Source organism: Elephas maximus, chromosome 4, assembly GCF_024166365.1.
Source record: "Elephas maximus indicus isolate mEleMax1 chromosome 4, mEleMax1 primary haplotype, whole genome shotgun sequence".
Classification (NCBI taxonomy): Eukaryota; Metazoa; Chordata; class Mammalia; order Proboscidea; family Elephantidae; genus Elephas; species Elephas maximus.
This window is the reverse complement of record NC_064822.1, coordinates 131,011,561-131,039,284: the sequence shown is the minus strand read 5'-3', so window position 1 is coordinate 131,039,284 and position 27,724 is coordinate 131,011,561. Positions and strand designations below refer to the sequence as shown.

Here is a 27,724-nt window from a genome sequence, read left to right as displayed (position 1 = left end):
TCTTGCCTGCTGATCTTGGGATTAGTCGATCTTCATAGCTTGTGAGCAAGAGCCCTGCTCTCTGACCTGCCGATCTTGGGTTCACCAGTGCCTGCGGCTATGTAAATCATAAGCACCTATAGTGACCCACAGACTTGGGATGTTCCAGCCTCTACAACTGCATGAACCATTTCCTTGATACAAATTTCTATATATATTTATACACTTTACTGGTTTTGCTTTTCTAGAGAACCCAGCCTAGGACAGTATCCTAAACCAAACCAAGCCCACTGCTGTGGAGTCGATTTCAACTCATAGTGACCCTGTAGGAGAGAGTAGGGCTGCCCTATAGGGCTTCCAAGCTGTAATCTTTACGGTAGCAAACTGCCATATCTTCCTCCTGTGGAGCCATCGGCAGGTCCAAACTTCAGATCTTTCAATTAGCAGCAGCGTGCTTAACCACTGCACCACCAGGGCTCCTTACTTTGGTATAAATCTAACAAAATATATGCAGAATCTATATGCTGGCAATTATAAAACACTGATGAAAGCAAGACTAAATAAACAGAGACATATGCCACGTTCAGGGACTGGCAGACTCAGTTTAGTTAAGATGTCGATTCTCAAATTGATCTCTACATTTCATACAATCCTAATAAAAGTCCCAGAAAGATTTTCTAGATGTTTACAAGCTTATTCTAAAATTTTTATGGACAGGCAAAGGAACTAGAACATCCAAAACAATTCTGACAAAGAAGAACAAATGTGGAGGACTCACACTATCCAATGTAAAGACTTGTGATAAAAGTAGAGTAATGAAGATAGTGTGGTATTGATGAAATGATAGGCACGTACGTCAATGGAACAGAAAAAAGATTCTAGAAATAGGACCACCCAAATATGATAATTGGTTATTAACAACAGTGCAAAGGAAATTCAATGGAGAAAGAATATTTGACAAATGATTCTGAAACAAATGGACCTCCATACACAAAGAATCTTGGCCTACATCTCACACCTTACTAAAAAATTAATTCAAAATGGATCATAGAGCTAAATGTAAAACTCTAAAAATTTTAGGGAAAAAAAGAGAAAATCTTTGGGAATTTGAATTAGGCAAATATTTCTCAGATATAACACCAAAAGCACACTTATTTAAGAAAAAAAAATGATAAACTGAACTTAATCAGAATTTTAAACTTTTGCTGTAAGAAAGACACTGGTTAAAAAAAAAATGAAAACACAAGCGACAGATTGGGAGAAAATATTCACAAATCATATATGCAGCAAAGTTCTTATATCCAGAATATTTCATGAATTCTCAAATTCCTAAAAATAAGAAAACAACACAATTTTTTTAAAATGGGCTAAAGATTTGAACACGCACTTCATCAAAGAAAACGTGTGAATGAAAAATAAGCACATGAAAAGACGCTCAACATTATTAGTTATTAGGAATATGCAAATTAAAATATATTGAGATACCACTACGAACCCATGAGAATGGCTATAATTAAAATTAAAAAAAAAAAACTTTAAACTTAAGACTATAAAGAACTAGAGATGAAGAGGGGCAACTGATGGCTCATCTATTACTGGTGGTAATGCAAAACCTCAGCAATTTCTGATAGAGTTAAACTTATAATGTAACCCAGCAATCCCTATCCTAAGTATTTATGCTAAGAAATGAAAACTCTCACGCACACAAAAACCTGTACATGAATATTTATAGAAACATTATTAATAATTGCCAAAAGCTGGAAATAAGCCAAAGTCCTTGAACAGGAGACTGGGTAAACAAACAGTTATATGCATTCAACAGAATGCTTCTTGGCCATAAAAAGGAATGAACTATTGATCAAAAATATTATGCTAAATGAAAAAAGCCAGACTCAAAATGTTACATACTCTATGGTTTCATTTATGTGACATTTGAGAAAGGCCAAAACTATAGGGATGGAGAACATCAGTGGTTACCAGGAGTTAGGGGTGGGAGGAGGATTTGCCCACCTGGGCAGCTTGATGGAATGTTTTCAGGTAAGGGAACTGTTCTGTATCCTAACCCTGGTGTTCATTACACAATTTTATGAATTTGTCAAAACTCACAGAACTATATAAAAAAAATTACTGTAAAAAATTAGAAAATAAATTTTAAAAAAGAAAGCTAGTGTCACTATATTAATATCAAATAATAAGAGCAGAAATTGATGAAACAGAAAACAAACAATTCAACCAAAAGCTGGCTCTTGAAAAGGGTAAAAAAACTGATAAACCTCTTGCCAAATTGATCAATAAAAAGAGAGAAGACACAAATTACCAGTATTGAGAATGACAAAAGAATCATCACTATAGATCCTACAGACATTAAAAGTATAATAAGGAAATATTATGAACAACTTTATGCCTTTGAATTCAATAACTTAGATGAAATGGAGAAATTCATTGAAAGACTGCCTAAGCTGATTACCAACAGATAACCTGAATAATCCCATATCTATTAAAGAAACTGATTCTGTGGTTTTCTTTAAGAAAAAAAAAAAAAAAGCCTTCCCACAAAGAAAATTCTAAGTCCAGTTAGCTTCACCGGTGAGATCTGCCAAATACTTATAGAAGAAAAAATATAAATTCTATCCAAGCTTTTCTGGAAAAGAGAAAAGGAGGGACACACTCAAACTCACTTAATTATTTCATAATCTTTAAAACATCAAATGGAAAACAGTGTTCTCATTACTTACAAGGCCCCCAAATCAAAGTCATGGCCCATTAACTCTTCCAGCAAGCTGGTATCCACAGCTGTGTTCCCCAATGCACCGTTGGCCCCCTGAGCTGCAAAAGCAAATTCCATTTTTAAAAATCTTTAAACACTCTGGAAAGATATTTTGAACTACTTTGCTAATAACATTTAAAATTTGGATAAAGTGACTTTCTAAAGCAAATAACCAAATTACCAAAACTGACTCAAAAATAAAGCCTAAAATGACCAGTAGACATGGAATAAATTGAGAAAGTTTTCACCCATGGCCATCACTCTACTCGTGCATAAAAGAACAAGGTCCAAATGGTACGATCTGTCATGCTTTTAAAACTTTAACAAAATGATAATTCCTCCACCATTTTCACAATTCTAGAGTACAGAGAAAGAAGAAAAGCCTCCAAATTGTTTTTATGAAGCCAGCATAAAACTGATACCAAAATATGACAGAGATGAAATGCATAAAGAAAACTACAGGCTAATATGATTTGTGAATATTATACCAAAATCCTGAATAAAATATTGTCAAACAGAATCAAGCATTAAGAGAAAAATTAATCATCAAGGAATGCGAAGATGATTTGATATTGGAATTCATATAGCAAAGGTAAAATAGTATTTGACCTTCTTGATTGAAGCCAAAAAAGCATTTAATATTCAACTTCTATTCTAAAGAATACATCCTTAAGATTATATATATTCACACCCATGCATACACATACATATATATTTGTTATATATGTGTGGTGATAGAAAACTCACATCAAATCACAGCCAAAATCGTGCTTAATGGTTAAAATAATTAGGACTATTTCCATTAAAGTTAGAAATAAGATAAGTATTCTCATTACCACCCCATTACACAATGCAATACTAAATGTTCTAGCATTCCACTTAATCAAGAAAACAAATACATGTCAGGCAAGTGGAAACAATGTTTTTATTTACATATGACATAAATTTTAAATTTATAAAACTGATGAATACCAACTGAAACTTATTATAAAAAATAGACAATTTCAATAAAGAGACCATCAGAGAAGCTATATACACTCAATAGATTTCTATACAAGTAATAGCTAGTTAGAAAAATTTAATGCAGGCAAGAGCCCATTTATAATAGAAATATAATTCCTAGGAATAAACTTAATAAAATAAAAAGGAAGAACTCTAAAATTCTATGATGCCACTAAAAGAAGCTTGAACGAATGAAGAGAATATTATGTTTGGAATAGGAGGAAGCAATAGTGTAACAATGTAAATACTCACTAAATTATTCTATTAATTTAATAATCAGCAATCAAAAGTTTCAAGTAGTTCTTTATAAGTAGCAAAATAATTCTAAGTTTATGTCAAAGAATAGTCTCCTAGTCCAGGGGAAGATTGATGAGAAGGACCTTCCTCCAAAGCCATCAGATAAAGGAAGCCTTCTCCTGGAGCTGATGCCCTAGGTTTAGACTTGTAGTCTACCGGACTGTGAGACAGTAAATTTCTCTCTGTTAAAGCCATCCCCTTGTGGTATTTCTGTTATAACAGCACTAGATAACCAGGGCACCCAATGACTCCTTCATTGTAGCTCCTGATCACCACTAGCTTCTAGCCAGTATCCTATATGTGGAAACTGATATCCAGGGGTTAAACTAAGGCCACAGTTTATTTGTGCTAAATACAGAGGGGAGCCAGTTTTGCTGAAGTCAATTGCTCTTGAAGCTACAATGGATAAACACATGCACTTAAACCCATCATTCAGAAGGCCTTGAAAGGCACTGTACAGTGAGGGTATTATCTACGGCAAATTCCAATCTCCATTCTGTGTGGCGAATTTTATTGGGTAAAAGAAAATGCTTTTCTAGAAGATTATAATAACCACAATACAGAATTCAAAACAACTGGTATTTTTTGTCTTTTGCCAACAGTGAGAAGCCAAAAGGTTATTCTTATTAAAACTGGAAATAGATGACAGATAATTTAATGAGGCCCTTACTGAATTTTGCTGCCCCCCCCCCCATACTATTTAAACAGAAAGTACTTCAGCTCTCTATCCCCACACCAATATCCCACATGTAATCCAGTGCCTTGTTTTCTTCCCATGTGGAGAGCAGGCTTAAGAGACACGTTGGGCCATGTCTGGACAAGTGTGGCTGTCATCATCAGTTCAGTCTATAATGAGGGGAGCAGGCCCAAGAGGTAAAAAGACATTGTGAGGAAGACAGTCATATCAGGACAACCAGAGATACTGACAGACTTTATCAGGAAGAAACCCACATAACGTCACCAGATTTTATCAGCATCAACCAGATGAGCTCAAAGAGCTCCAACGAGTACGAAAGAAGCAACAGAAGGAGACAACGGTGCTCGGAGCCTTCCGAGAGCCACTTGGTCATATGTTGAGAACTTAGGAAGCAGTGGGCAGCGGCAGCTCATCCCAGGCTTACTTCTAAGTTCAAGAGACGTTGTCCTCGGTCATACGTGAGAACTAGGAAGCAGTGGGCTGTGGCAGCTCGCCCGGGCTTACTCCTAGTTCATGAGATGTTGAATGGAATGGTCACGGAGCAGTGGGCAGCGGCAGCTCATCCCAGGCTTACTCGTAGACCTTCCTGCTACCAGGCTCACGAGCCCACAGGGAGCTACATGTGTTCCAGAGACTATCGCTAACCATGGAGACTGAAGATCATCATCAACCATCAAATGGCATCATTGAACTGCACCATCAAATTGCTGTCCTCACTTGCTGTAAGCTTGACCTGTCTCTTTCATTTCTCCCCGCTTTGGTGATCTGAGATCTCTGGCATCCAGGAGAGCCAAGGACCTGCTAATATGTGTTTGTGTTTAATGAATTGATGAAATTAATGTGAGACCTAAAGCAAACCATTTAATAAAGACATTGTGGAAAGACACAAATAGTATAGTCTATAAGACTCTTCCTCAGGACATTCCCAGGAACAAGGTAACAAGGTATTTTCAAGTTCAGACCACTGCACTCACTATATGAGAGCCATTTTATGTTTAGCTTTTGGTTTACTACCTCATCATCATTAAAAATTTTTTTTTTTTTTTTTAAATCTTGAGCATCTCCCAAATGAGAAAATTTTCTGGGTGCCAGAAACAGGTCAGAGCGGGAAATGGAATAGAAGGAAAGGGAAGAGAATTGAAGAAAAGGGAAGAGAAGGGAGGGAAAGAAAGGGAAGGGAAATAAAATGAAAAGAGAGATCACCAACTACATTCTGTGGCATGAATTAAGAGATAAATGGGTGGAACATATTCCAAGTACCTCCTGGATTCATAGGAAGAAAAGATTGCTAAAGTCAAGACGGTCACATCATAGTGGAGTCAAGTCTTGACCTAGGCTTTGATGAAAGGATAGGATGAAGAAGAGCAGAACAACACATATTCATTCTTTTGTTCATTCAACAAATGTTTATGAAGCACCTCCTCTGTGTCAAGCACTGTACAAGGTGCTGGGAATGTAATGGTGAAGAAAAAAGACACAATCCCCTCAGGGTGACAGTATTCTAACGGGGAATGTGGGGGTGGGGCAATTGTAACCTAAGGGGGGATATGGGGGGGAAGGAAAATGGCCGGGGGAGAGGATATACATAATTTATGATAAATAAATAAACAAGACATTTTCAGATAGTGATAAAATAAAACAGGGTGGTATGACAGGTTGTGGGGAGGGAAAACCTTTGATTTGGAGGCCTCTCTGGGGAAGGAGCCAGCTATGCAAAGAGAAAGGGCAGAGCGTGCCGGGCAGGGCGTGCCAGGCAGAGCGTGCCGGGCAGAGCGTGCCAGGCAGAGTGACTAGCAAGGGCAAGAGCCCTGGGGCTGAACTTAGAATATTTGAGAAACAAATCATTCCAGCATGGCTAGGAGCTGAGGTCAGAGCAATGAAAAGCCTTTGGAAAGTGAGGTGATGCTTTACATTTTTAAAAGATCACTGTGGTTAAGGAGCCTTGCTGACACAAATGGTTACGCACTCCATGGCTAACTGAAAGGTTGGCAATTCACTCACCCAGCCGCTTCGTGGGAGAAAGACCTGGCAATCTACTTCTGTAAAGACTACAGCCAAGAGAAGCCTATGGGACAGTTCTACTCTGTCACATCAGGTCACTGTGAGTCAAAATCTACTCAGTGGCACCTAACAACAACAACAACAATAAAGTGATAAAATAAATTAACAACAACAAAAAAGACCACTGGTTGCCTTGTGGGAAAGGATTACAAGGCGGCAAGAACACTATTGCAGTTGTCCAGGGACACTCGGGCAGTTTAGATTTCTTACTCTCAGCCAAGCAAAAGGATAAGCACTTGACCTGCATTATCTCATTTAATCTTCATAATAGCCCTGTGAAGTGGGCGTTAATATTACTTCAGTTTACAGATGAGGTAAATTGATAGTTAGGTTAAGTAGCTTGACCAGGGTCACACAGCTAGAGAGTGGCACATCAGGGATGTCCACCCAGGCTGACTCCAATTCTTGAGCATTCTCTCTCTTTTTTTTTATTGCTGTAAAAAAAGTACACACTATAACACTAAGCAAAAACCAAACCCATTGCCATCAAATAGATTCCGACTCATAGTGACTCTATAGGACAGAGTAGAACTGTCCCATAGAGTTTCCAAGGAGCACCTGGTGAATTCCAACTGCCAGCCTTTTGGTTAGCAGCCAGCTCTTAACCACTACACCACCAGGGTTTCCCACTATAACACAGCATTTGCCAATTCCAACATTTCTCTGGTGTACAAGTAAAAAAAAAAAAAAATGAACCTGTTGCCGTGGAGTTGATTTCGACTCATAACAACCCTATAGGACAGAGTGGAACTGCCCCATAGAGTTTCCAAGGAGCACCTGGTGGATTTGAACTGCCGACATTTTGGTTAGCAGCCACAGCACTTAACCATTATGCCACCAGAGTTTCTGGTGTACAATTTAGAGATATCAATTATATTAATCGTGTTGCTCAAGCACCACCCAATCGGAGCATTCTCTGCCAACTTCCAGACAAGGCCAGCCAACTGCACAGTGGGTGGACCTTCCTACTACCTCACTGGGCTTTGTCAAGCCGACTGCTGAGACAAGCAGATGGAGGGAGGGATCTGCTTAGTTTCCTGCTGACGCCCCTGCTGGTGTCCTGTCTGCTTTACACAATCTCCCCTTCCTGACCCAAATTCCCCAGGTAGAAACAGGAGGTGGCCTGCAGATTCTAAGGCCTGACTACCATGTGACTTGCTTTACACTGCCTGCCCTCCTCACCCCACCTTCAGGTACATATAGGAGGACCCACCGATGTGGCTTGTCCAGACACCGTGATGAACGAGGAAATGTGATCCTGCAGGAGCTGGCTTTCTCCAGGACTCCAGAATCACATGTGTGCTTTCCAAACCCAAAGGAAATTACTCAACAAGATAAATCCATAGTGTCAGGTAAAATTGTTTTCAGGGCATTTTACACACAAAGGGCAACTCTCAAATGGCTCTTAAAATAAATCTCATGCTTTTAAAAGTAATCACTTTGCTCTAAATGTCTTAAACACTTGTTTATTATACACAAGCCTGCAAAGAGAGCATCCTCTGGCAACCCATCCCCTGTCAGGGAGGCTCATTTTCAAACCTTAATCCCATACCTTTTCTCCACTTCTCTTTTGTGGCTGGAAGGGATGTATCAGTAGGCACTGGCTATGGGCCAGGCATCAAACCAAATGCTAGAGACACAAAGACAAAGGAGCCTCAGCAGGTAAGTGTCTGAGTTCTATAGTCAGGTTTGAGTTCAAATCCTGACTGAGATTCTTCCCAGCTGTGCAACCTTGGACAAATTACCTAGCCTCTCTCTCCCTCAGGTCCTTTATCTATAAAATGAGGCTAAGAAGAGCATCTACCTTATAGATTAAATAAGGATTAAATGAGATAATGTGAGGATTAAATGAAATAATGCATATAAAATGCTTAACATAATTCCCAGCTCAGTAAATGCTGCCCTTTGTCATTACCATCATTCTCATAGACCAGTGAGGAAGACTGACATAAAAACAGACCATAGCAATGCATTGGTGACAACAGAGATATGCACAGGGCATCATGGGACACCTAAATGACACAGCAGGAGCAAAGAGGTTCTGGGAAGAGCTTCCAGGAGGAGGAGTAGATAAGGCTGGAACTGTCAGAGGAGCAGATCCTGGGGCCTTGAACACTATGAGACTCTGACCTGGAGCAGTGGATGCAGGATCAAGGAAGTGGAAGAATATGTAGTGGTGTGCTGGAGCCAGTCTGTGCAGGCTTGTGAGAGTCAATTTCGCACATCTCTTCCCAGCTCCACATTTAGTAACAACACATTGGAGGCTTCAAATCAGCGATAGTGGAAGTATTTACACCATGGAAATTGACAAACACTACACAGCAGGGCTCCCCAACACAAGAGCTGGTTGATTACATTTACCAGCACACCACTGGATGTGAGCAGTATTAGGGAGAAGAATTCAGTGAACATTGTGAACAACTGAAAGGACTCTGGACAATTCCCCAGTCCCTGTCTTGGTGGCTGGGTGGATGTTTGTGCTGATGCCCTGAGACAGGAAATATTGAGAGAGCTGAGAGAAGTGCAAGGTAGGGAGCATGAGAGGAGTTCACCTGATCAAGATCATGTCAATTCTTTGTTTGCACTCTTAGAAATGAGCAACAGGACACTGCCCCCAAGGAAAACTCCACCTAATGACCTGGAATCCTGGAAATCTCCCCAGTCTTTCTCGCTCAGGTAGTCCTGTTACCCAGAAAGAATCTAATCAGTTCTTCTAAGCAGAGTCAACATGACTCACTATTAGAAATAGTGACAGAGTTAAAAGACTGTCTTTGGACTTTAACATAATATGAATCACATGAAATTTATGTGCCTGATACCCTCACAGATAAAATAAAATCAACCTTTATTCAACTTGAGTAAGTGAATAGCTCCAGCACATTTTGTAACAGGGTGGCAACACCCACGTGAGTTTTCTATAACTGCCACAGATGCAAAATTCCAGAACAGGTTGTTAAAATATGGCTCCCGAACTCTGAGAATGGGAGCAGGCATCAAGAAGCCTGCATGTGCCCACCAAGAACTACCCATGCAGAAGGACTTCCGTTTCCTTTCCTGATTGCTGCCTGTCACATCAGGAGACTATCAATGAAAATACGTGTCTTGATTTCAATGAGACACTTGACAAATTTCTAGTTCATTCATTCAACAAACAACAAATATTTAATGAGGTGTTGTACACTAAGCACTGGCTATTCTATACATACAGTGAGCAATGTACAGTCCCATCCTCCAGGTAGGGTAGGGGAACATAGATGAGTAAACAGGCAGTAATGATACAGTGTGAAAAGCAAGCCCATGGAGGCACATGGAAGTGGCTTCTAATCCAATTGGGTGGGGAAGAGGGGGCCAAGAATGGCTATATTTATAGCTAAGATGGAAAAAGATAGAGAATTACATTAGAATTAGGTGAACTTGTACTTGGAAGGACAACTGTACATCAAAATCCTAACGTGGAAGAAATTCTAAAATTCAGTATAAAATGGCTCTGTTCTTTCTCAGTAATGTTATTTGTGATTTGGATGAATATATTGTTGTTGTTGTTGTTAGGTGCCATCGAGTTGGGTCCAACAGAAAGAAACACTGCCCGGTCCTGCGCCATCCTCATGATCATTGTTATGCTTGAGCCCCTTGTTGCAGCCACTATGTCAACCCATCTCATTGAGAATCTTCCCCTTTTCGCTGACCAAGCATGATGTCCTTCTACAGGGACTTGTCCCTCCTGATAATGTCCAAAGTATGTGAGACAACGTCTTGCCATTCTCGATTCTAAGGAGCATTCTGGCTGTACTTCTTCCAAGATGGATTTGTTCATTCTTTTGACAGTTCATGGTATATTCAATATTCTTTGTCGACACCGTAATTCAAAAGCGGCAATTCTTCTTCGGCTTTCCTCCTTCATTGTCCAGCTGTCATGTGCATATGAAGCGATTGAAAAGAACATGGCTTGGGGCAGGCACACCTTACTCTTTAAAGCAACATCTTTGCTTTTTAACACTTTAAAGAGATCTTTTGCAGGGGATTTGCCCAGTGCAATGCATCTTTTGATTTCTTGACTGCTGCTTCCATGGGTGTTGATTGTGGATCCAAGTAAAATGAAATCCTTGACAGTTTCAATCTTTTCTCTGTTTATGATGATGTTGCTTATTGGTCCAGTTGTGAGGATTTTTGTTTTCTTTATGTTGAGGTGTAATCTATACTGAAGCCCATAGTCTTTGATCTTCATCAGAAAGTGCTTGGAGTCCTCTTCACTTTCAGCAAGCAAGGTTGTGTCATTCGCAAGATGGCAGGTTGTTAATGAGTCTTCCTCCAATCCTGATGCCCCATTCTTCTTCATATAGTCCAGCTTCTCTGGTTACTTGCTTAGCATACAGACTGAATAAGTATGGAGAAAGGATACAACTCTGATGCACACCTTTCCTGACTTTAAACCACGCAGTATCCTCTTGTGCTGTTCCAATGACTGCCTCTTGATCTATGTACAGGTTCCTCATGAGCCCAATGAAATGTTCTGGAATTCCCATTCTTTGCAATGTTATCCATAATTTGTTATGATCCACACAGTTGAATGCCTTGGCATAGTCAATAAAACACAGGTAAACATCTTTCTGGTATTCTCTGCTTTCAGCCAGGATCCATCTATTATCAGCAATGATATCCCTGGTTCCACATCCTCTTCTGAATCCAGCTTAAATTTCTGGCAGTTCCCTATTGACATATTGCTGCAGCTGCTTTTGAATGATCTTCAGAAAAATTCTACTTGCATGTGATATTAATGATATTGTTCAATAATTTCTGCATTCACTTGGATCACCTTTCTTTGGAATAGGCATAAATATGAATCTCTTCCAGTCAGTTGGCTAGGTAGCTGTTTTCCAAATTTCTTGTCATGGACAAGTGAGCACTTCCAGCACTGCATCCATTTGTTGAAACATCTCAATTGGTATTCTGTTAATTCCTGGAGCCTTTTCGCCAATGCTTTCAGTGCAGCTTGGACTTCTTCCTTCAGTGCCATTGGTTCTTGATCATATGCTACCTCCTGAAATGAATGAATGTCAACCAATTCTTTTTGGTACAGTAACTCTGTTTATTCCTTCTATCTTCTTTTTTTTTTTTTTTTTTTTTTTTTTTTTATAATAACTTTTATTAAGCTTCAAGTGAACGTTTACAAATCCAATCAGTCTGTCACATATAAGTTTACATACATCTCACTCCCTACTCCCACTTACTCTCCCCGTCTTGAGTCAGCCCTTTCAGTCTCTCCTTTCTTGACAATTTTGCCGGCTTCCCTCTCTCTCTATCCTCCCATCCCCCCTCCAGACAAGAGTTGCCAACACAATCTCAAGTGTACACCTGATATAATTAGCTCACTCTTCATCAGCGTCTCTCTCCCACCCGCTGACCAGTCCCTTTCATGTCTGATGAGTTGTCTTCAGGGATGGTTCCTGTCCTGTGTCAACAGAAGGTCTGGAGAGCATGACCGCCGGGATTCCTCCAGTCTCAGTCAGACCATTAAGTTTGGTCTTCTTATGAGAATTTGGGGTCTGCATCCCACTGCTCTCCTGCTCCCTCAGGGGTCCTCTGCTGAGCTCCCTGTCAGGGCAGTCATCGATTGTGGCCGGGCACCAACTAGTTCTTCTGGTCTCAGGATGATGTAGGTCTCTGGTTCATGTGGCCCTTTCTGTCTCTTGGGCTCTTAGTTGTCATGTGGGCTTGGTGTTCTTCATTTTCCTTTGCTCCAGGTGGGTTGAGACCAATTGCTGCATCTTAGATGGCTGCTTGTTAGCATTTAAGACCCCAGACGCCACATTTCAAAGTGGGATGCAGAATGATTTCATAATAGAATTATTTTGCCAATTGACTTAGAAGTCCCCGCAAACCATGTTCCCCAGACCCCCGCGCTTGCTCCGCTGAGCTTTGAAGCATTCATTTTATCCCGGAAACTTCTTTGCTTTTGGTCCAGTCCAATTGAGCTGACCTTCCATGTATTGAGTGTTGTCTTTCCCTTCACCTAAAGCAGTTCTTATCTACTGATTAATCAATAAAAAAACCCTCTCCCACCCTCCCTCCCTCCCCCCCTCGTAACCACAAAAGTATGTGTTCTTCTCAGGTTTACTATTTCTCAAGATCTTATAATAGTGGTCTTATACAGTATTTGTCCTTTTGCCTCTGACTCATTTCGCTCAGCATAATGCCTTCCAGGTTCCTCCATGTTATGAAATGTTTCAGAGATTCGTCACTGTTCTTTATCGATGCGTAGTATTCCATTGTGTGAATATACCACAATTTATTTACCCATTCATCCGTTGATGGACACCTTGGTTGCTTCCAACTTTTTGCTATTGTAAACAGAGCTGCAATAAACATGGGTGTGCATATATCTGTTTGTATGAAGGCTCTTGTATCTCTAGGGTATATTCCGAGGAGTGGGATTTCTGGGTTGTATGGTAGTTCTATTTCTAACTGTTTAAGATAACGCCAGATAGATTTCCAAAGTGGTTGTACCATTTTACATTCCCACCAGCAGTGTATGAGAGTTCCAATCTCTCCGCAGCCTCTCCAACATTTATTATTTTGTGTTTTTTGGATTAATGCCAGCCTTGCTGGTGTGAGATGGAATCTCATCGTAGTTTTAATTTGCATTTCTCTAATGGCTAATGATCGAGAGCATTTTCTCATGTATCTGTTGGCTGCCTGAATATCTTCTTTAGAGAAATGTGTGTTCATATCCTTTGCCCACTTCTTGATTGGGTTGTTTGTCTTTTTGTGGTTGAGTTTTGACAGAATCATGTAGATTTTAGAGATCAGGCGCTGGTCGGAGATGTCATAGCTGAAAATTCTTTCCCAATCTGTAGGTGGTCTTTTTACTCTTTTGGTGAAGTCTTTAGATGAGCATAGGTGTTTGATTTTTAGGAGCTCCCAGTTATCGGGTTTCTCTTCATCATTTTTGGTAATGTTTTGTATTCTGTTTATACCTTGTATTAGGGCTCCTAGGGTTGTCCCAATTTTTTCTTCCATGATCTTTATCGTTTTAGTCTTTATGTTTAGGTCTTTGATCCACTTGGAGTTAGTTTTTGTGCATGGTGTGAGGTATGGGTCCTGTTTCATTTTTTTGCAAATGGATATCCAGTTATGCCAGCACCATTTGTTAAAAAGGCTGTCTTTTCCCCAGTTAATTGACACTGGTCCTTTGTCAAATATCAGCTGCTCATACGTGGATGGATCTATGTCTGGGTTCTCAATTCTGTTCCATTGGTCTATGTGTCTGTTGTTGTACCAATACCAGGCTGTTTTGACTACTGTGGCTGTATAATAGGTTCTGAAGTCAGGTAAGGTGAGGCCTCCCACTTTCTTCTTCTTTTTCAGTAGTGCTTTGCTTATCCGGGGCTTTTTTCCCTTCCATATGAAATTGGTGATTTGTTTCTCTATCCCCTTAAAATATGACATTGGAATTTGGATCGGAAGTGCGTTAAATGTATAGATGGCTTTTGGTAGAATAGACATTTTTACTATGTTAAGTCTTCCTATCCATGAGCAAGGTATGTTTTTCCACTTAAGTATGTCCTTTTGAATTTCTTGTAGTAGAGCTTTGTAGTTTTCTTTGTATAGGTCTTTTACATCCTTGGTAAGATTTATTCCTAAGTATCTTATCTTCTTGGGGGCTACCGTGAATGGTATTGATTTGGTTATTTCCTCTTCGGTGTTCTTTTTGTTGATGTAGAGGAATCCAAGTGATTTTTGTATGTTTATTTTATAACCTGAGACTCTGCCAAACTCTTCTATTAGTTTCAGTAGTTTTCTGGAGGATTCCTTAGGGTTTTCTGTGTATATAATCATGTCATCTGCAAATAGTGATAACTTTACTTCTTCCTTGCCAATCCGGATACCTTTTATTTCTTTGTCTAGCCTGATTGCCCTGGCTAAGACTTCCAACACGATGTTGAATAAGAGCGGTGATAAAGGGCATCCTTGTCTGGTTCCCGTTCTCAAGGGAAATGCTTTCAGGTTCTCTCCATTTAGAGTGATATTGGCTGTTGGCTTTGCATAGATGCCCTTTATTATGTTGAGGAATTTTCCTTCAATTCCTATTTTGGTAAGAGTTTTTATCATAAATGGGTGTTGGACTTTGTCAAATGCCTTTTCTGCATCAATTGATAAGATCATGTGGTTTTTGTCTTTTGTTTTATTTATGTGATGGATTACATTAATGGTTTTTCTGATATTAAACCAGCCTTGCATACCTGGTATAAATCCCACTTGATCAGGGTGAATTATTTTTTTGATGTGTTGTTGGATTCTATTGGCTAGAATTTTGTTGAGGATTTTTGCATCAATGTTCATGAGGGATATAGGTCTATAATTTTCTTTTTTTGTAATGTCTTTACCTGGTTTTGGTATCAGGGAGATGGTGGCTTCATAGAATGAGTTCGGTAGTATTCCGTCATTTTCTATGCTTTGGAATACCTTTAGTAGTAGTGGTGTTAACTCTTCTCTGAAAATTTGGTAGAACTCTGCAGTGAAGCCGTCCGGGCCAGGACTTTTTTTTGTTGGGAGTTTTTTGATTACCGTTTCAATCTCTTTTTTTGTTATGGGTCTATTTAGTTGTTCTACTTCTGAATGTGTTAGTTTAGGTAGGTAGTGTTTTTCAAGGAATTCATCCATTTCTTCTAGGTTTTCAAATTTGTTAGAGTACAATTTTTCATAATAATCTGAAATGATTCTTTTAATTTCATTTGGTTCTGTTGTGATGTGGTCCTTCTCATTTCTTATTCGGGTTATTTGTTTCCTTTCCTGTATTTCTTTAGTCAGTCTAGCCAATGGTTTATCAATTTTGTTAATTTTTTCAAAGAACCAGCTTTTGGCTTTGTTAATTCTTTCAATTGTTTTTCTGTTCTCTAATTCATTTAGTTCAGCTCTAATTTTTATTATTTGTTTTCTTCTGGTGCCTGATGGATTCTTTTGTTGCTCACTTTCTATTTGTTCAAGTTGTAGGGACAGTTCTCTGATTTTGGCTCTTTCTTCTTTTTGTATGTGTGCATTTATTGATATAAATTGACCTCTGAGCACTGCTTTTGCTGTGTCCCAGAGGTTTTGATAGGAAGTATTTTCATTCTCGTTGCTGTCTATGAATTTCCTTATTCCCTCCTTGATGTCTTCTATAACCCAGTCTTTTTTCAGGAGGGTATTGTTCATTTTCCAAGTATTTGATTTCTTTTCCCTCGTTCTTCTGTTATTGATCTCTAGTTTTATTGCCTTGTGGTCTGAGAAGATGCTTTGTAATATTTCGATGTTTTGGACTCTGCAAAGGTTTGTTTTATGACCTAATATGTGGTCTATTCTAGAGAATGTTCCATGTGCGCTAGAAAAAAAAGTATATTTTGCAGCAGTTGGGTGGAGAGTTCTGTATAAGTCAATGAGGTCAAGTTGGTTGATTGTTGTAATTAGATCTTCCGTGTCTCTGTTGAGCTTCTTACTGGATGTCCTGTCCTTCTCCGAAAGGGGTGTGTTGAAGTCTCCTACTATAATTGTGGAGGTATCTATCTCGCTTTTCAGTTCTGTTAAAATTTGATTTATATATCTTGCAGCCCTGTCATTGGGTGCGTAAATATTTAATATGGTTATGTCTTCCTGATCAATTGTCCCTTTTATCATTATATAGTGTCCTTCTTTATCCTTTGTGGTGGATTTAAGTCTAAAGTCTATTTTGTCAGAAATTAATATGGCTACTCCTCTTCTTTTTTGCTTATTGTTTGCTTGATATACTTTTTTCCATCCTTTGAGTTTTAGTTTGTTTGTGTCTCTAAGTCTAAGGTGTGTCTCTTGTAGGCAGCATATAGATGGATCGTGTTTCTTTATCCAGTCTGTGACTCTCTGTCTCTTTATTGGTGCATTTAGTCCATTTACATTCAGGGTAATTATAGATAAATAAGTTTTTAGTGCTGTCATTTTGATGCCTTTTTATGTGTGTTGTTGACAATTTCATTTTTCCACATACTTTTTTGTGCTGAGGCGTTTTTCTTAGTAAATTGTGAGATCCTCACTTTCATAGTGTTTGACTTTATGTTAGTTGAGTCGTTACGTTTTTCTTGGTTTTTGTCTTGAGTTATAGAGTTGTTATACCTTTTTGTGGTTACCTCATTATATACCCCTATTTTTCTAAGTAAAAACCTAACTTGTATTGTTCTATATCGCCTTGTATCACTCTCCATATGGCAGTTCAATGCCTCCTGTATTTAGTCCCTCTTTTTGATTATTGTGATCTTTTACCTATTGACTTCCATGATTCCCTGTTATGTGTATTTTTTTTTAATTAATCTTAATTTGTTTGTTTTTGTGATTTCCCTATTTGAGTTGATATCAGGACGTTCTGTTTTGTGACCTTGTGTTGTGCTGATATCTGATATTATTTGTTCTCTGACCAAACAATATCCTTTAGTATTTCTTGTAGCTTTGGTTTGGTTTTTGCAAATTCTCTAAACTTGTGTTTGTCTGTAAATATCTTAATTTCGCCTTCATATTTCAGAGATAGTTTTGCTGGATATATGATCCTTGGCTGGCAGTTTTTCTCCTTCAGTGTTCTGTATATGTCATCCCATTCCCTTCTTGCCTGCATGGTTTCTGCTGAGTAGTCTGAACTTATTCTTATTGATTCTCCCTTGAAGGAAACCTTTCTTTTCTCCCTGGCTGCTTTTAAAATTTTCTGTTTATCTTTGGTTTTGGTGAGTTTGATGATAATATGTCTTGGTGTTTTTCTTTTTGGATCAATCTTAAATGGGGTTCGATGAGCATCTTGGATAGATATCCTTTCGTCTTTCATGATGTCAGGGAAGTTTTCTGTCAGAAGTTCTTCAACTATTTTCTCTGTGTTTTCTGTCCCTCCTCCCTGTTCTGGGACTCCAATCACCCGCAGGTTATCCTTCTTGATAGAGTCCCACATAATTCTTAGGGTTTCTTCATTTTTTTTAATTCTTTTATCTGATTTTTTTTCAGCTATGTTGGTGTTGATTCCCTGGTCCTCCAGATGTCCCAGTCTGCATTCTAATTGCTCGAGTCTGCTCCTCTGACTTCCTAGTGTGTTGTCTAATTCTGTTATTTTATTGTTAATCTTTTGGATTTCTACATGTTGTCTCTCTATGGATTCTTGCAACTTATTAATTTTTCCAGTATGTTCTTGAATAATCTTTTTGAGTTCTTCAACAGTTTTATCAGTGTGTTCCTTGGCTTTTTCTGCAGATATCCTAATTTCATTTGTGATATCATTAAGCATTCTGTAAATTAGTTTTTTATATTCTGTATCTGATAATTCCAAAATTGTATCTTCATTTGGGAAAGATTTTGATTCTTTTGTTTGGGGAGTTGGAGAAGCTGTCACGGTCTGCTTCTTTAAGTGGTTTGATATGGATTGTTGTCTCCGAGCCATCACTGGGAAACTAGTTTTTCCAGAAAATCCGCTAAAAAAAAACTGCAGTCAGATCCCTATCAGAGTTCTCCCTCTGGCTCAGGCTATTCAGATGTTAATGAAGCCGCCTGGGGAGGGTGGGGGAGGGAACAGAGAGATAGGAGAGTAGCACCTCAGAATATAGCCAGAGTTGCTTGTCTTGCTTGGAAAGACTATTATATCTGAGATTCCCGCGGGCGCGTCGCCTATGTGTGCTGTCTGTGTGGAGATTGCCCCCGGGGGGTCTGGCCCGCTGGAGTCACGGTCAGATCCTCCGCTTCCAGCCCCACGCCCAGCGTCAAGGCTCCCCTACTGGGACGGTGCACTCTCGACTCCAAAATCAGTCGCTGCCTCCCGGGGACTTCTCGTCCCTCCAGCCGCGTGGCCGTGCCGCCCCCGTGAACCAGGTGGGCCCCCTCCCGGGGTTAGTTCAGATGGGTGGAGTAGCTCCCCGTGCTTGTGCCGCGACCGAGTGTCCCGGCTGGGACGCTGTTCTCCCCGCTCCAATACCAGTCGCTGCCTCCCGGGGACTTCTCCTACCGGCTGCGTCCCACGCCGCCCGCGCGACCCGGATGGTCACCTTCCCGGGGTTAGTTCAGGGGGTGGAGCAACTCTCCGTGTTTATGGCGTACCTGCGTGCAGTCCAAATCCCTGTGGGACGGTTCCCCGGCTCGGGTGCTGCTCTTTCTGCTCCAAGATCAGTCACTGCCTCCCGGGGACTTCTCCTAACGGCTGCGTCCCACGCCGCCCGTGGAACCGGCTAGTCCCCCTCCTGGGGTTAGTTCAGGGGGGTGGAGCAGGTCTCTGTGCTTGTGCCGTACCTGACTGGTATGCTGGCTCCAGGCTCTGGAAACAATCGCTGCTTCCCCGTATTAGTTCGTTCTCCGTCTCTAAATCTGTGTTTGTTGTTCAGGGTTCGTAGATTGTTATGTATGTGATCGATTCACTTGTTTTTCCGTGTCTTTGTTGTAAGAGGGATCCGAGGTAGCGTCTGCCTAGTCCGCCATCTTGGCTCCGCCTCCCTCTATCTTCTTTTGATGCTTCCTTCAGAGTTCGGTATTTTGTCCATAGAATCCTTCAGTATCGCAACTTGAGGCTTGAATTTTTTCTTAAGTTCTTTCAGCTTGAGAAATGCCGAGCGTGTTCTTCCCTTTTGGTTTTCTAACTCCAGGTCTTTGCATGTGTCATTATAATACTTTACTTTGTCTTCTCAAGCTGCCCTTTGAAATCTTCTGTTCAGTTCTTTTATTTCATCATTTCTGCTGTTTGCTTTAGCTACTCGACATTCAAGATCAAGTTTCAGAGTCTCTTCTGGCATCCATTTTGGTCTTTACTTTCTTTCCTGTCTTTTTAATGACCTCTTGCTTTCTTCATGTATGATGTCCTTGATGTCATTCCATAGCTCCTCTGGTCTTTGGTCAGTAATGTTCAACACATCAAATCTATTCTTGAGATGGTCTCTAAATTCAGGTGGAATTTACTCAAGGTCATACTTTGACTCTTATGGACTTCTAATTTTCTTTAGCTTCAACTGGAACTCGCATATGAGTAACTGATGTCTGTTCCCCTGGCCTTGTTCTGATTGATGATATTGAGTTTTTCCATCCTCTCTTTCCACAGATGTAGTCTATTAGAGAAGGTAAACTGGTCAAGTATGCAGATGGCCTGATTGAGGCTGGGCAAGGTACAGCATAGTATGAAAGACTAACCATCTAATCTGACTGGCTTGATGGCAGAGTCTGACAAAATTAAATTTAGTAGGCTAAGCATACAGCTTTGCATTTACTTTTTTTATCATGTAAACACAAGATGAGAAGACTTGGCTTATGAGTGAATGGTGATAAAGACATAGATCTTTTAGTTGACTATATCATGATATAATAGTGGGCTATGATAATAAAGTCATTGAGTTCAGAACTAGGATGATGAGGTCCTTGTTTATATGTGCCCAGGTCAGATCTTGACATGGGCCGCACACCTTTAGAGACATGTTAGCAAATGGTAAGGTGTCTAGAGGAAATCCATCAGGATGCAAAAGAATTAAAAGCCATGCCATTTGAGAAGCAGCCAACACAGAATAATAATAATAACAATACTTGGTAACTTCACTGAGCACTTATTATGTATCACATACAGGGCTAAGAATTTTACATTTACCTTCTCATTTAATCCTCAAAACAATTAGATTATATCAAATAGGTACTATTAGTATCCCCATTTTCAGAAAACAGTCTTTGTGAACTTAAGTAACTTGCTCAAAGCCACGCAGTTGTTACTTCAGGGGGTTCAAATGTTTTCTACTACAATACATGTGTTTCTGAACAACCTTGCTCTTACAAAATAATAGAGAATAATTCACTCAAAATTAACAAAGACAATAACACTCCTGGGATGGTTAGTTTTTGTGTTGACTCAGCTGGGCTATAACGTTAATTTAGGTGTTCCTGTGAAGGTTATTTTGTAGATGTGGTTAACATCTATAATCAGTTGGCTTTAAGTAAAGAAAATTACCCTTGATTATATGACTAGACTCCATCCAATTACTGGAAGGCCTGGAGAAGGATTCTTGGAAAAGAAGAAACTTCTTCTGGTTTAGCTCAAGACTGGTTTAAATCAATTACAATCCATTTGAGGGGGCTGGGGTCAGAGCCTACTCTCTTTGGGCTCAAGGACTCTCCTCCTCTATTTGAACAGATACAGTTCACGGGAAAGAAGGTGGTGTACCAATGTTGAGCAGACAGCTAATGGTATCTTCCAGATATAGCTTTAAAAATGTTGTGAATCTAAGATTCTTCAGCATTAGCATTATCAAAATTCCATATAAATGTGTCCTGTGTTGCTTTCTCACAAACTCAAGTTCCACTCTGGGTAAATAATAAATGATGGTGGCATTTGCAAAGCTTCTCTGTGAATTACCTAAAAATAAGCATAGGCTTCAAAATAAGAGAGCGAAATGGTCAGTTCATTGCACTATGTAACCTCTATTTTGATAAGAGTATTACAAGGTCTTCAATAATAGATTCTACCACTCATCTGTTAGTTTGTTATACTGTGATGGCTGCCATGTTCCATTAATGCTGGAGGTTATGCCACTGGCATTTCAAATACCAGCAGAATCATCCATGATGAACAGTATTCGGTGGAGCTTCTAGACTAAAACAGACTATAAGGACGGGCTTGGTGATCTACTTCTGAAAATTAGCCAGTGAAAATCCTATACATTACAATAGAATATTTTCTGATACAGTGCTGGTAGATGAGCCTGTAGATTGAAAGGCACTCAAAATATACAGTGGCTGCAGCAATGGATTCGGCACGCCAACAATCACAAAGATGATGTAGGAATGGACAGTGTTTCATTCTGTTGCACGTGGGGTTGCCATGAGTTGGAGGCTATTCAAAAGCAACTAATAATAACAACAAATAGATTATCAAGCTCACACTTCTCCTTTCAAAACAATAATTTAAAATATAAATTAAGCAAGATCCTACGGCATCTCGGAGTTTGGGGATCCATTTTTCCAGGAGTTTTGGAACCTTATAGCTAAGCCTTCTCCCATCTCTACAATTTGAGGATTAAACTTTCCTACTTTGTGTATTTTCTCTTCAAAAGCACATACTAACGTTAATATTTACAGGAAAAAAGAAAAAACATGTCAGAAGATAAATAAAACACAAGCGACTGCATGTTAATCAATATTAACTTTGACCATAGGAGATAAATTTGAGAAACAGAAGCTGAGAAAATGTTTTAAAATGGTATAGGAACACACCAAGTAATCTCATCGATTTTCTGTCCAAGGTTTTGAAAAACTGTTATGCTTTTGGTTTATTAGAAAGTCTAATTTTGTGAAAGGCAAAGGAAAAAGGAAGAGAAAAAACAAAAGGAGGAGAAAGACCATCCCAAATAAAGGACAGCTAAAGAGGTCTACCCATCCACAGACTTTACATATGGGTTTGGCTCACCTGGAGTCTACAGTGTTGTATATTAACTCAGCACCCCGTGGACTGACCCTGCATGGCACAAACTCAGGAAAATGTGACAAGAAAGATGCCCAACCTGTGGACAGGAAGAGTGCTGGTCCTGCCTCCACAACATCCTGCCAAGCGAGGCACATATGGGGGGGAAGTGGCCAGCAGAGCACTGTCTGAGGGCTGTATTCAGCCAGTTGCAAGACAAAGACTCATGACCTCTTAGTTGTAAGAAATAAAGAAAGGAAATCCCGAAGCCTTGAAGTCCTGGAAAGGCTTGGAGTTATTTATTTATCGACTCAACAAGTATGTTTGAGTGGCGACTATGTGCCAGTTCCTAGGAACTGAGCTACAGGAATGAATGAGACATTGTTCTTTCCACCTGGTTATTCGTAGAAGACAGATACAGAAAAAGGCAGTTGATGCGGTTCTTTGAATGGAGAAGTACAAAGTACTGTGGAAATACACAGGGAGCCCCTGAGGGGATGGCATGAAAGCTGGGCCCTAAAAGGTGAACAGGTGAACAGATGAAGAGGGAAGGGAGTGTGTTCCAGAAGGAGGGAGCCTCATGTGACCTGAGGAAAGAAAATCAGGGTAGATTTGGAAATTGCAAGTCAGGTAGACCTGAGTTTAAATTCCATCTCTACTTAAATTTAAATTTCTACTTAAATTTCAACCTGTTTCCTCATCTGGAAACGGGAGATAGGTTTTAACACTTTTAAAGGTTGCTTGCAGATTAAAAGTGATATCATATATAACATATAGAATGCAAGTCAGGGGAGGAGGAGAATAAAATTTCAAGCAAGATACTCTAATCCGCTCCTGCATTGCTTCATATGCATGAATATAGAAATACCTATGCAAATAAAAATAGTTTTCCATACACGTGTTTATGAGTTTTTAAGGTATAAGTTGTATTGGAGTTCTTTATAAAAGAAATGAAACAGTAATATCTTCTTTAAATTCTATTTGGACTTCTAAACTTTTACTTACCGGTTATGCAAAAACAAAAACAACAGAAGTAATTAAAAGCTTTGAGACCTTTTAAAGAAGTAGAGAATTAGTTTTAGTTACGAGCCTAGAAGCCAGCTTCCCCAAACCCTGCCAATGCATGGCTGAATGACCAATTTGAGGTCAGTGGTTACAGAGGTCAGCAAATAATATTTTTCAGTTTGCATTTGACGCCACCCCAGACTTCCCCCAAGACAACTGACTGAAAAAAAAAAAAAAAAAAAAAACCTGGTACTTTTACAGAGGGAGAGTAACAGAACAGAGATGAAATGAAAAAGTTCTCTCCTTCAAATGAATCAACAGTCTCCCAACTTTAGAACTTCTTACAGATTTACTGTGTAATTAGTACAAAGTGCTTTAGACTATCCGAGAACAGAACAATAATGGCAATGTATTCCTTTCAGCTTTGATCTAATCTCCAAACAAGGAATGCCAACTAAACCTTGGAAATATGGGAAATATGGTATTAAGTTTCACTGTTCTGTCTTTTCTAAAAAATGTTGATTTCAAGACCAACATGGAAAAGTTGAACCTTTTGCAATGAAAGGAAATACTCAGTACTTTGTCCTTTGTTGCTTGGCAACTAAGGGCTATAAATGGATTTTATGATTATAAAGACTCTGGAATTAATGTGAACATGTAAAAGTTGTAATAACTCCCTGGGGAGAGGAGTCTTTCTTTGAAAAAGAAATTTATGAATATTTGTATGTAGTTGATACGCACTCTTGTTTCAAAATAAGTGAAACGAGCAATGTAGCTTCTTTCATGCTTATAAACATCACAATAAAAATCAATAGTAACTACAATTTATTATGACATTTCATCATTTAATTCTCACAGCCCTAAGAAGTAGGTGTTATTATCCCCATTTTACAGATGGAGAAAACAGAAATTTAAAATGTAAAATAGATAAGAAATGGAAGAACCTGGATTGGAACCCACATTTCCTGAATGAAGGCCTATGCCCTAGCCAGCACACCACAGAGATTCCTAGGAAGGAAGTATGTTTCTCAGCTCCTAGTGTTTGAAGACACTGATAGCTTCAACCCTATGGGAAAGACACTAATTCCAATTATCAAGTCATATGATGCTCTCCTTAGAATACATTATTACCTATTGCTAGGTAACATTTGTTTCTTATGTTGCTATACCAGGGTATCATATTAGAGTGCCATCTTATAAGACTTTTGTCCTGAGTCTGCTTACCAAATGGGATGAGATTGAGTCAGTATTTCCTCCTACACTTCTGAGCAAACTCAGCTGCCTAAATGCCCTTTAAAGATAGATCCTGGATATGTACCAAGAAGCACTACAGACCAGTGTTGGGGTTCTTATACCTTTGCATTCCCCTTAGTGGCCTTGCCTTTTCATTTTCTGTAGCTGCCTGCACTATGAACATAAGCCATTGCCTTTTACCACTAGCACCTCATTTTATGGTGCTGGACTTGGATGTTGCCAAAAAGTAACAGATGGCACTAAAGAACCAACTGCTCACACTCCAGAAGCATTTTATCTACAGAAAGGAATTACATGCAAACTGTAAAAAAAAAAAAAAATCACTTGTTATTTTAACAGGAACCATAAGTTCCACAACTGCCTCTACAGATGTTTCCTTGCAACCTATACTAGAAGACAGTGTGTATGGGAGGTAGGAACACAGGCATTTAGACAGCCTTCTGTTCAAATCCAAGCTCTGATACATACCCACTGTGTGGCCTTGGATGCAGTTCATAACCTCTCTGAATTTCTGTTTTGTCATTTGTAAAATGGTGGTAACATTATCTACCTCCTCACTTTGCTGTATGAAATAAGAATTAATATAGCTGAGAGTCAGTGCAATGTCTAACATAAAGCCAAGCATTCATTAAATGGTAGTGGTTTTCTTATTCATCATGGGCTGCTTCAGGGCTTTTTTATAAGACTAAACATTTTTATTTAGCTATAGAATACTACTAATAAAACTTTATTGTGCAATAACTATGTGTCAGGTACTGTACAAAGTAACTCACATACATTTAAGAAAAAAAAAAAAAAGTTGCCATCGAGTCAAATCCAACTCATAGTGACCCTATAGGACAGAGTAGAACTGCCCCATAGAGTTTCCAAGGGTACCTGGTAGATTAGAACTGCCAACCTTTTGGTTAGCAGCTATAGCACTTAACAAGTATGCCACCAGGGTTTCTCTTGTTTTACGTATATAAAAAAACCCAGTGCCATCTTATTTAATTCTTATTTCTCTCTTATTAAACCCCAAAAACCCATTGCCATCTAGTTGGTTCTGACTTACAGTGACCTATAGGACAGAGTAGAACTGCCCCATAGAGCTTCTGAGGAGCACCTGGTGGGCTCAAACTGCTGACCTTTTGGTTAGCAGCTGTAGCACTTAACCACTACGCCACCAGGGTTTCCCCTCTCCTATTATGTAGGTATTATCCCCGTTTTATAGATGGAGGAAAAGGTCCCTAAGTGCAAACACTTCGCACTTGACTATTAACCTAAAGGTTGTCTATTCGAACCCACCCAGTTGTGCCATAGAAAAAAGGCCTAGTGATTTGCTTCCATAAAGATTACAGCCAAGGAAACCCTATGGAGCAGTTCTACTCTATAACATATAGGTTTACTACCAGTTGGAATCAACTCGAAGGCAATGAGTTTGCTTGTTTGTTTGTTTTTCTTTTTATAGATAAGAAAGCAATCCCAAGAGGCCCATTCATTTGCCAAGGCGGCATCTTTAGTACTCAGTAGAAGTAAGATTTGAACACAGGGCAGTTTGACTCTAACCAGCCTGCCACCCATCACCACATATGCAGGCTGGAATCGGGAGGGTGCCATCTAACCCCAATTCCCAGAGCTGATGTGGGTGACCTGTTAAATGCAGCCTCAGATGAGGAAGATGCTATAATCAGACCATCCCCAATATGGTTCCCACAACCTCAGGTCCATTACATTGACTATATTTCCTGCTTCCCGGATCTCTACTTTGCTCAGGACTATGGCTTCTAACCCTCTGCTTGACTTCTAAACTCTTCTAGTAACTTCCAAGTATTGATCCTGATTCTCAGCTCATGACCCAGTTTCGGTTTCCACCTGAACCTCTGACCTGTGGACATTGGTTTCAGATTCTCTCCCTCCCCAGTTGGCATCTCTGCCGTGTTTTGCACTGAGCACCACACCACCTCCATTACCCGCCTAGCAATAAAGAGTTCCTTTTAAGGGGGGCTAAAATTACCAAGGAGCCCTGGTGGCAAAGCAGTTAAGCACTCGGCTATTAGTCAAAAGGTCAGCAGTTCGAATCCACCAGCCACTCCTTGGAAACCCTATGGTCCAGTTCTGCTCTATCCTATAGGCCACCATGAGTCGGAATCAACTCAATGGCAAGGGGTAAAGTTACCAAGATGGAGCCCTGGTAGTGCAGTGGTTAAAGCACTTGGCTGCTAACCATATGTTAGCAGTTCGAAACCACCATTGACTCTGCAGGAGAAAGATGTGGCAGTCTACTTCTGTAAAAGATTTACAGCCTTGGAAACCCTATGGGATAGTTCTGCTCTGTCCTATAGAGTCACTATGAGTCGAAATTGACTCAATGGCAGTAGGTTTGGTTTTGGTTTTTAAAGTTACCATGAAGGAGCCCTGGTGGCACAGTGATTAACCATTCAGCTGCAAACCAAAAGGTCAGTGGTTCAAACCCACTAGCTGCTCCATGGGAGAAAAGACCTAGATATCTTATCCTGTGAAGATTTATAATCTAAGAAATCCTACGGGGCAGTGCTACTCTGTCACACAGGGTCGCTATGAGTCAGAATTGACTTGACAGCACACGACAACGAGGTTCAATACCAGATGATCACTATTATGGGTAACATATCTGAGAGTAATCTACATGAAAACATTGATGAGAAACAATATTCTAACTCACAAAAAAAGACCAGACTTACTGACCTGACAGAGACTGGAGAAACCCTGAGAGCATGCCCGGCAGACAGCCTTTAAGCTCAGTAATGAAGTCACTCCTGAGGTTCACCTTTCAGCCAAAGATTAGACAGGCCCATAAAACAAAACAAAACTAAAGGAGCACATCAGCCCAGGATTAATGACTAGAAGGCAGGAAGGGACAGGAAAGCTGGTCATTGGTAACCCAAGGTCAAGAAGGGAGAATGTTGGCATGTTGGGTTGGTAACCAATGCCACAAAACAATACTTGTACTAATTGTTTAATGAGAAGCTAGTTTGTTCTGAAAACCTTCATCTAAAGTACAATAATAAAAAAGAAAAACGTTGATGAGGAGCTGTGACTTCCTCCCCAGAACTGATTCTCATATTAAAATATCTGTAAAAGAAGGAAGCACAAACTGGGATACTTGGTATAATGCAGTAAAGGCCTCTGTTTTTCCACGAGAAGTTTTGGTCAAGAATCTCATTCATTTAACACATATTTAACATGTGTGTTTTCAGTAAATACTACATACCAGACAGTAAGCATGCAAATATGAATAAGACAAAGT

The 27,724-nt window shown here is 39.7% G+C and overlaps 1 protein-coding gene across 1 annotated transcript in view; it reads right to left on the bottom strand.

The window, feature by feature from the left end:
* MYRFL (myelin regulatory factor like) overlaps nucleotides 1-2,824 on the bottom strand; it is a 136,160-nt gene extending 133,336 nt beyond the window's left edge. Inside the window, exon 1 of the mRNA XM_049884964.1 lies at nucleotides 2,715-2,824. Within this exon, the coding sequence (XP_049740921.1) occupies nucleotides 2,715-2,824 (110 nt within the window). The remainder of the gene's footprint in view (nucleotides 1-2,714) is intronic.
* Nucleotides 2,825-27,724: the final 24,900 nt, after the last annotated feature.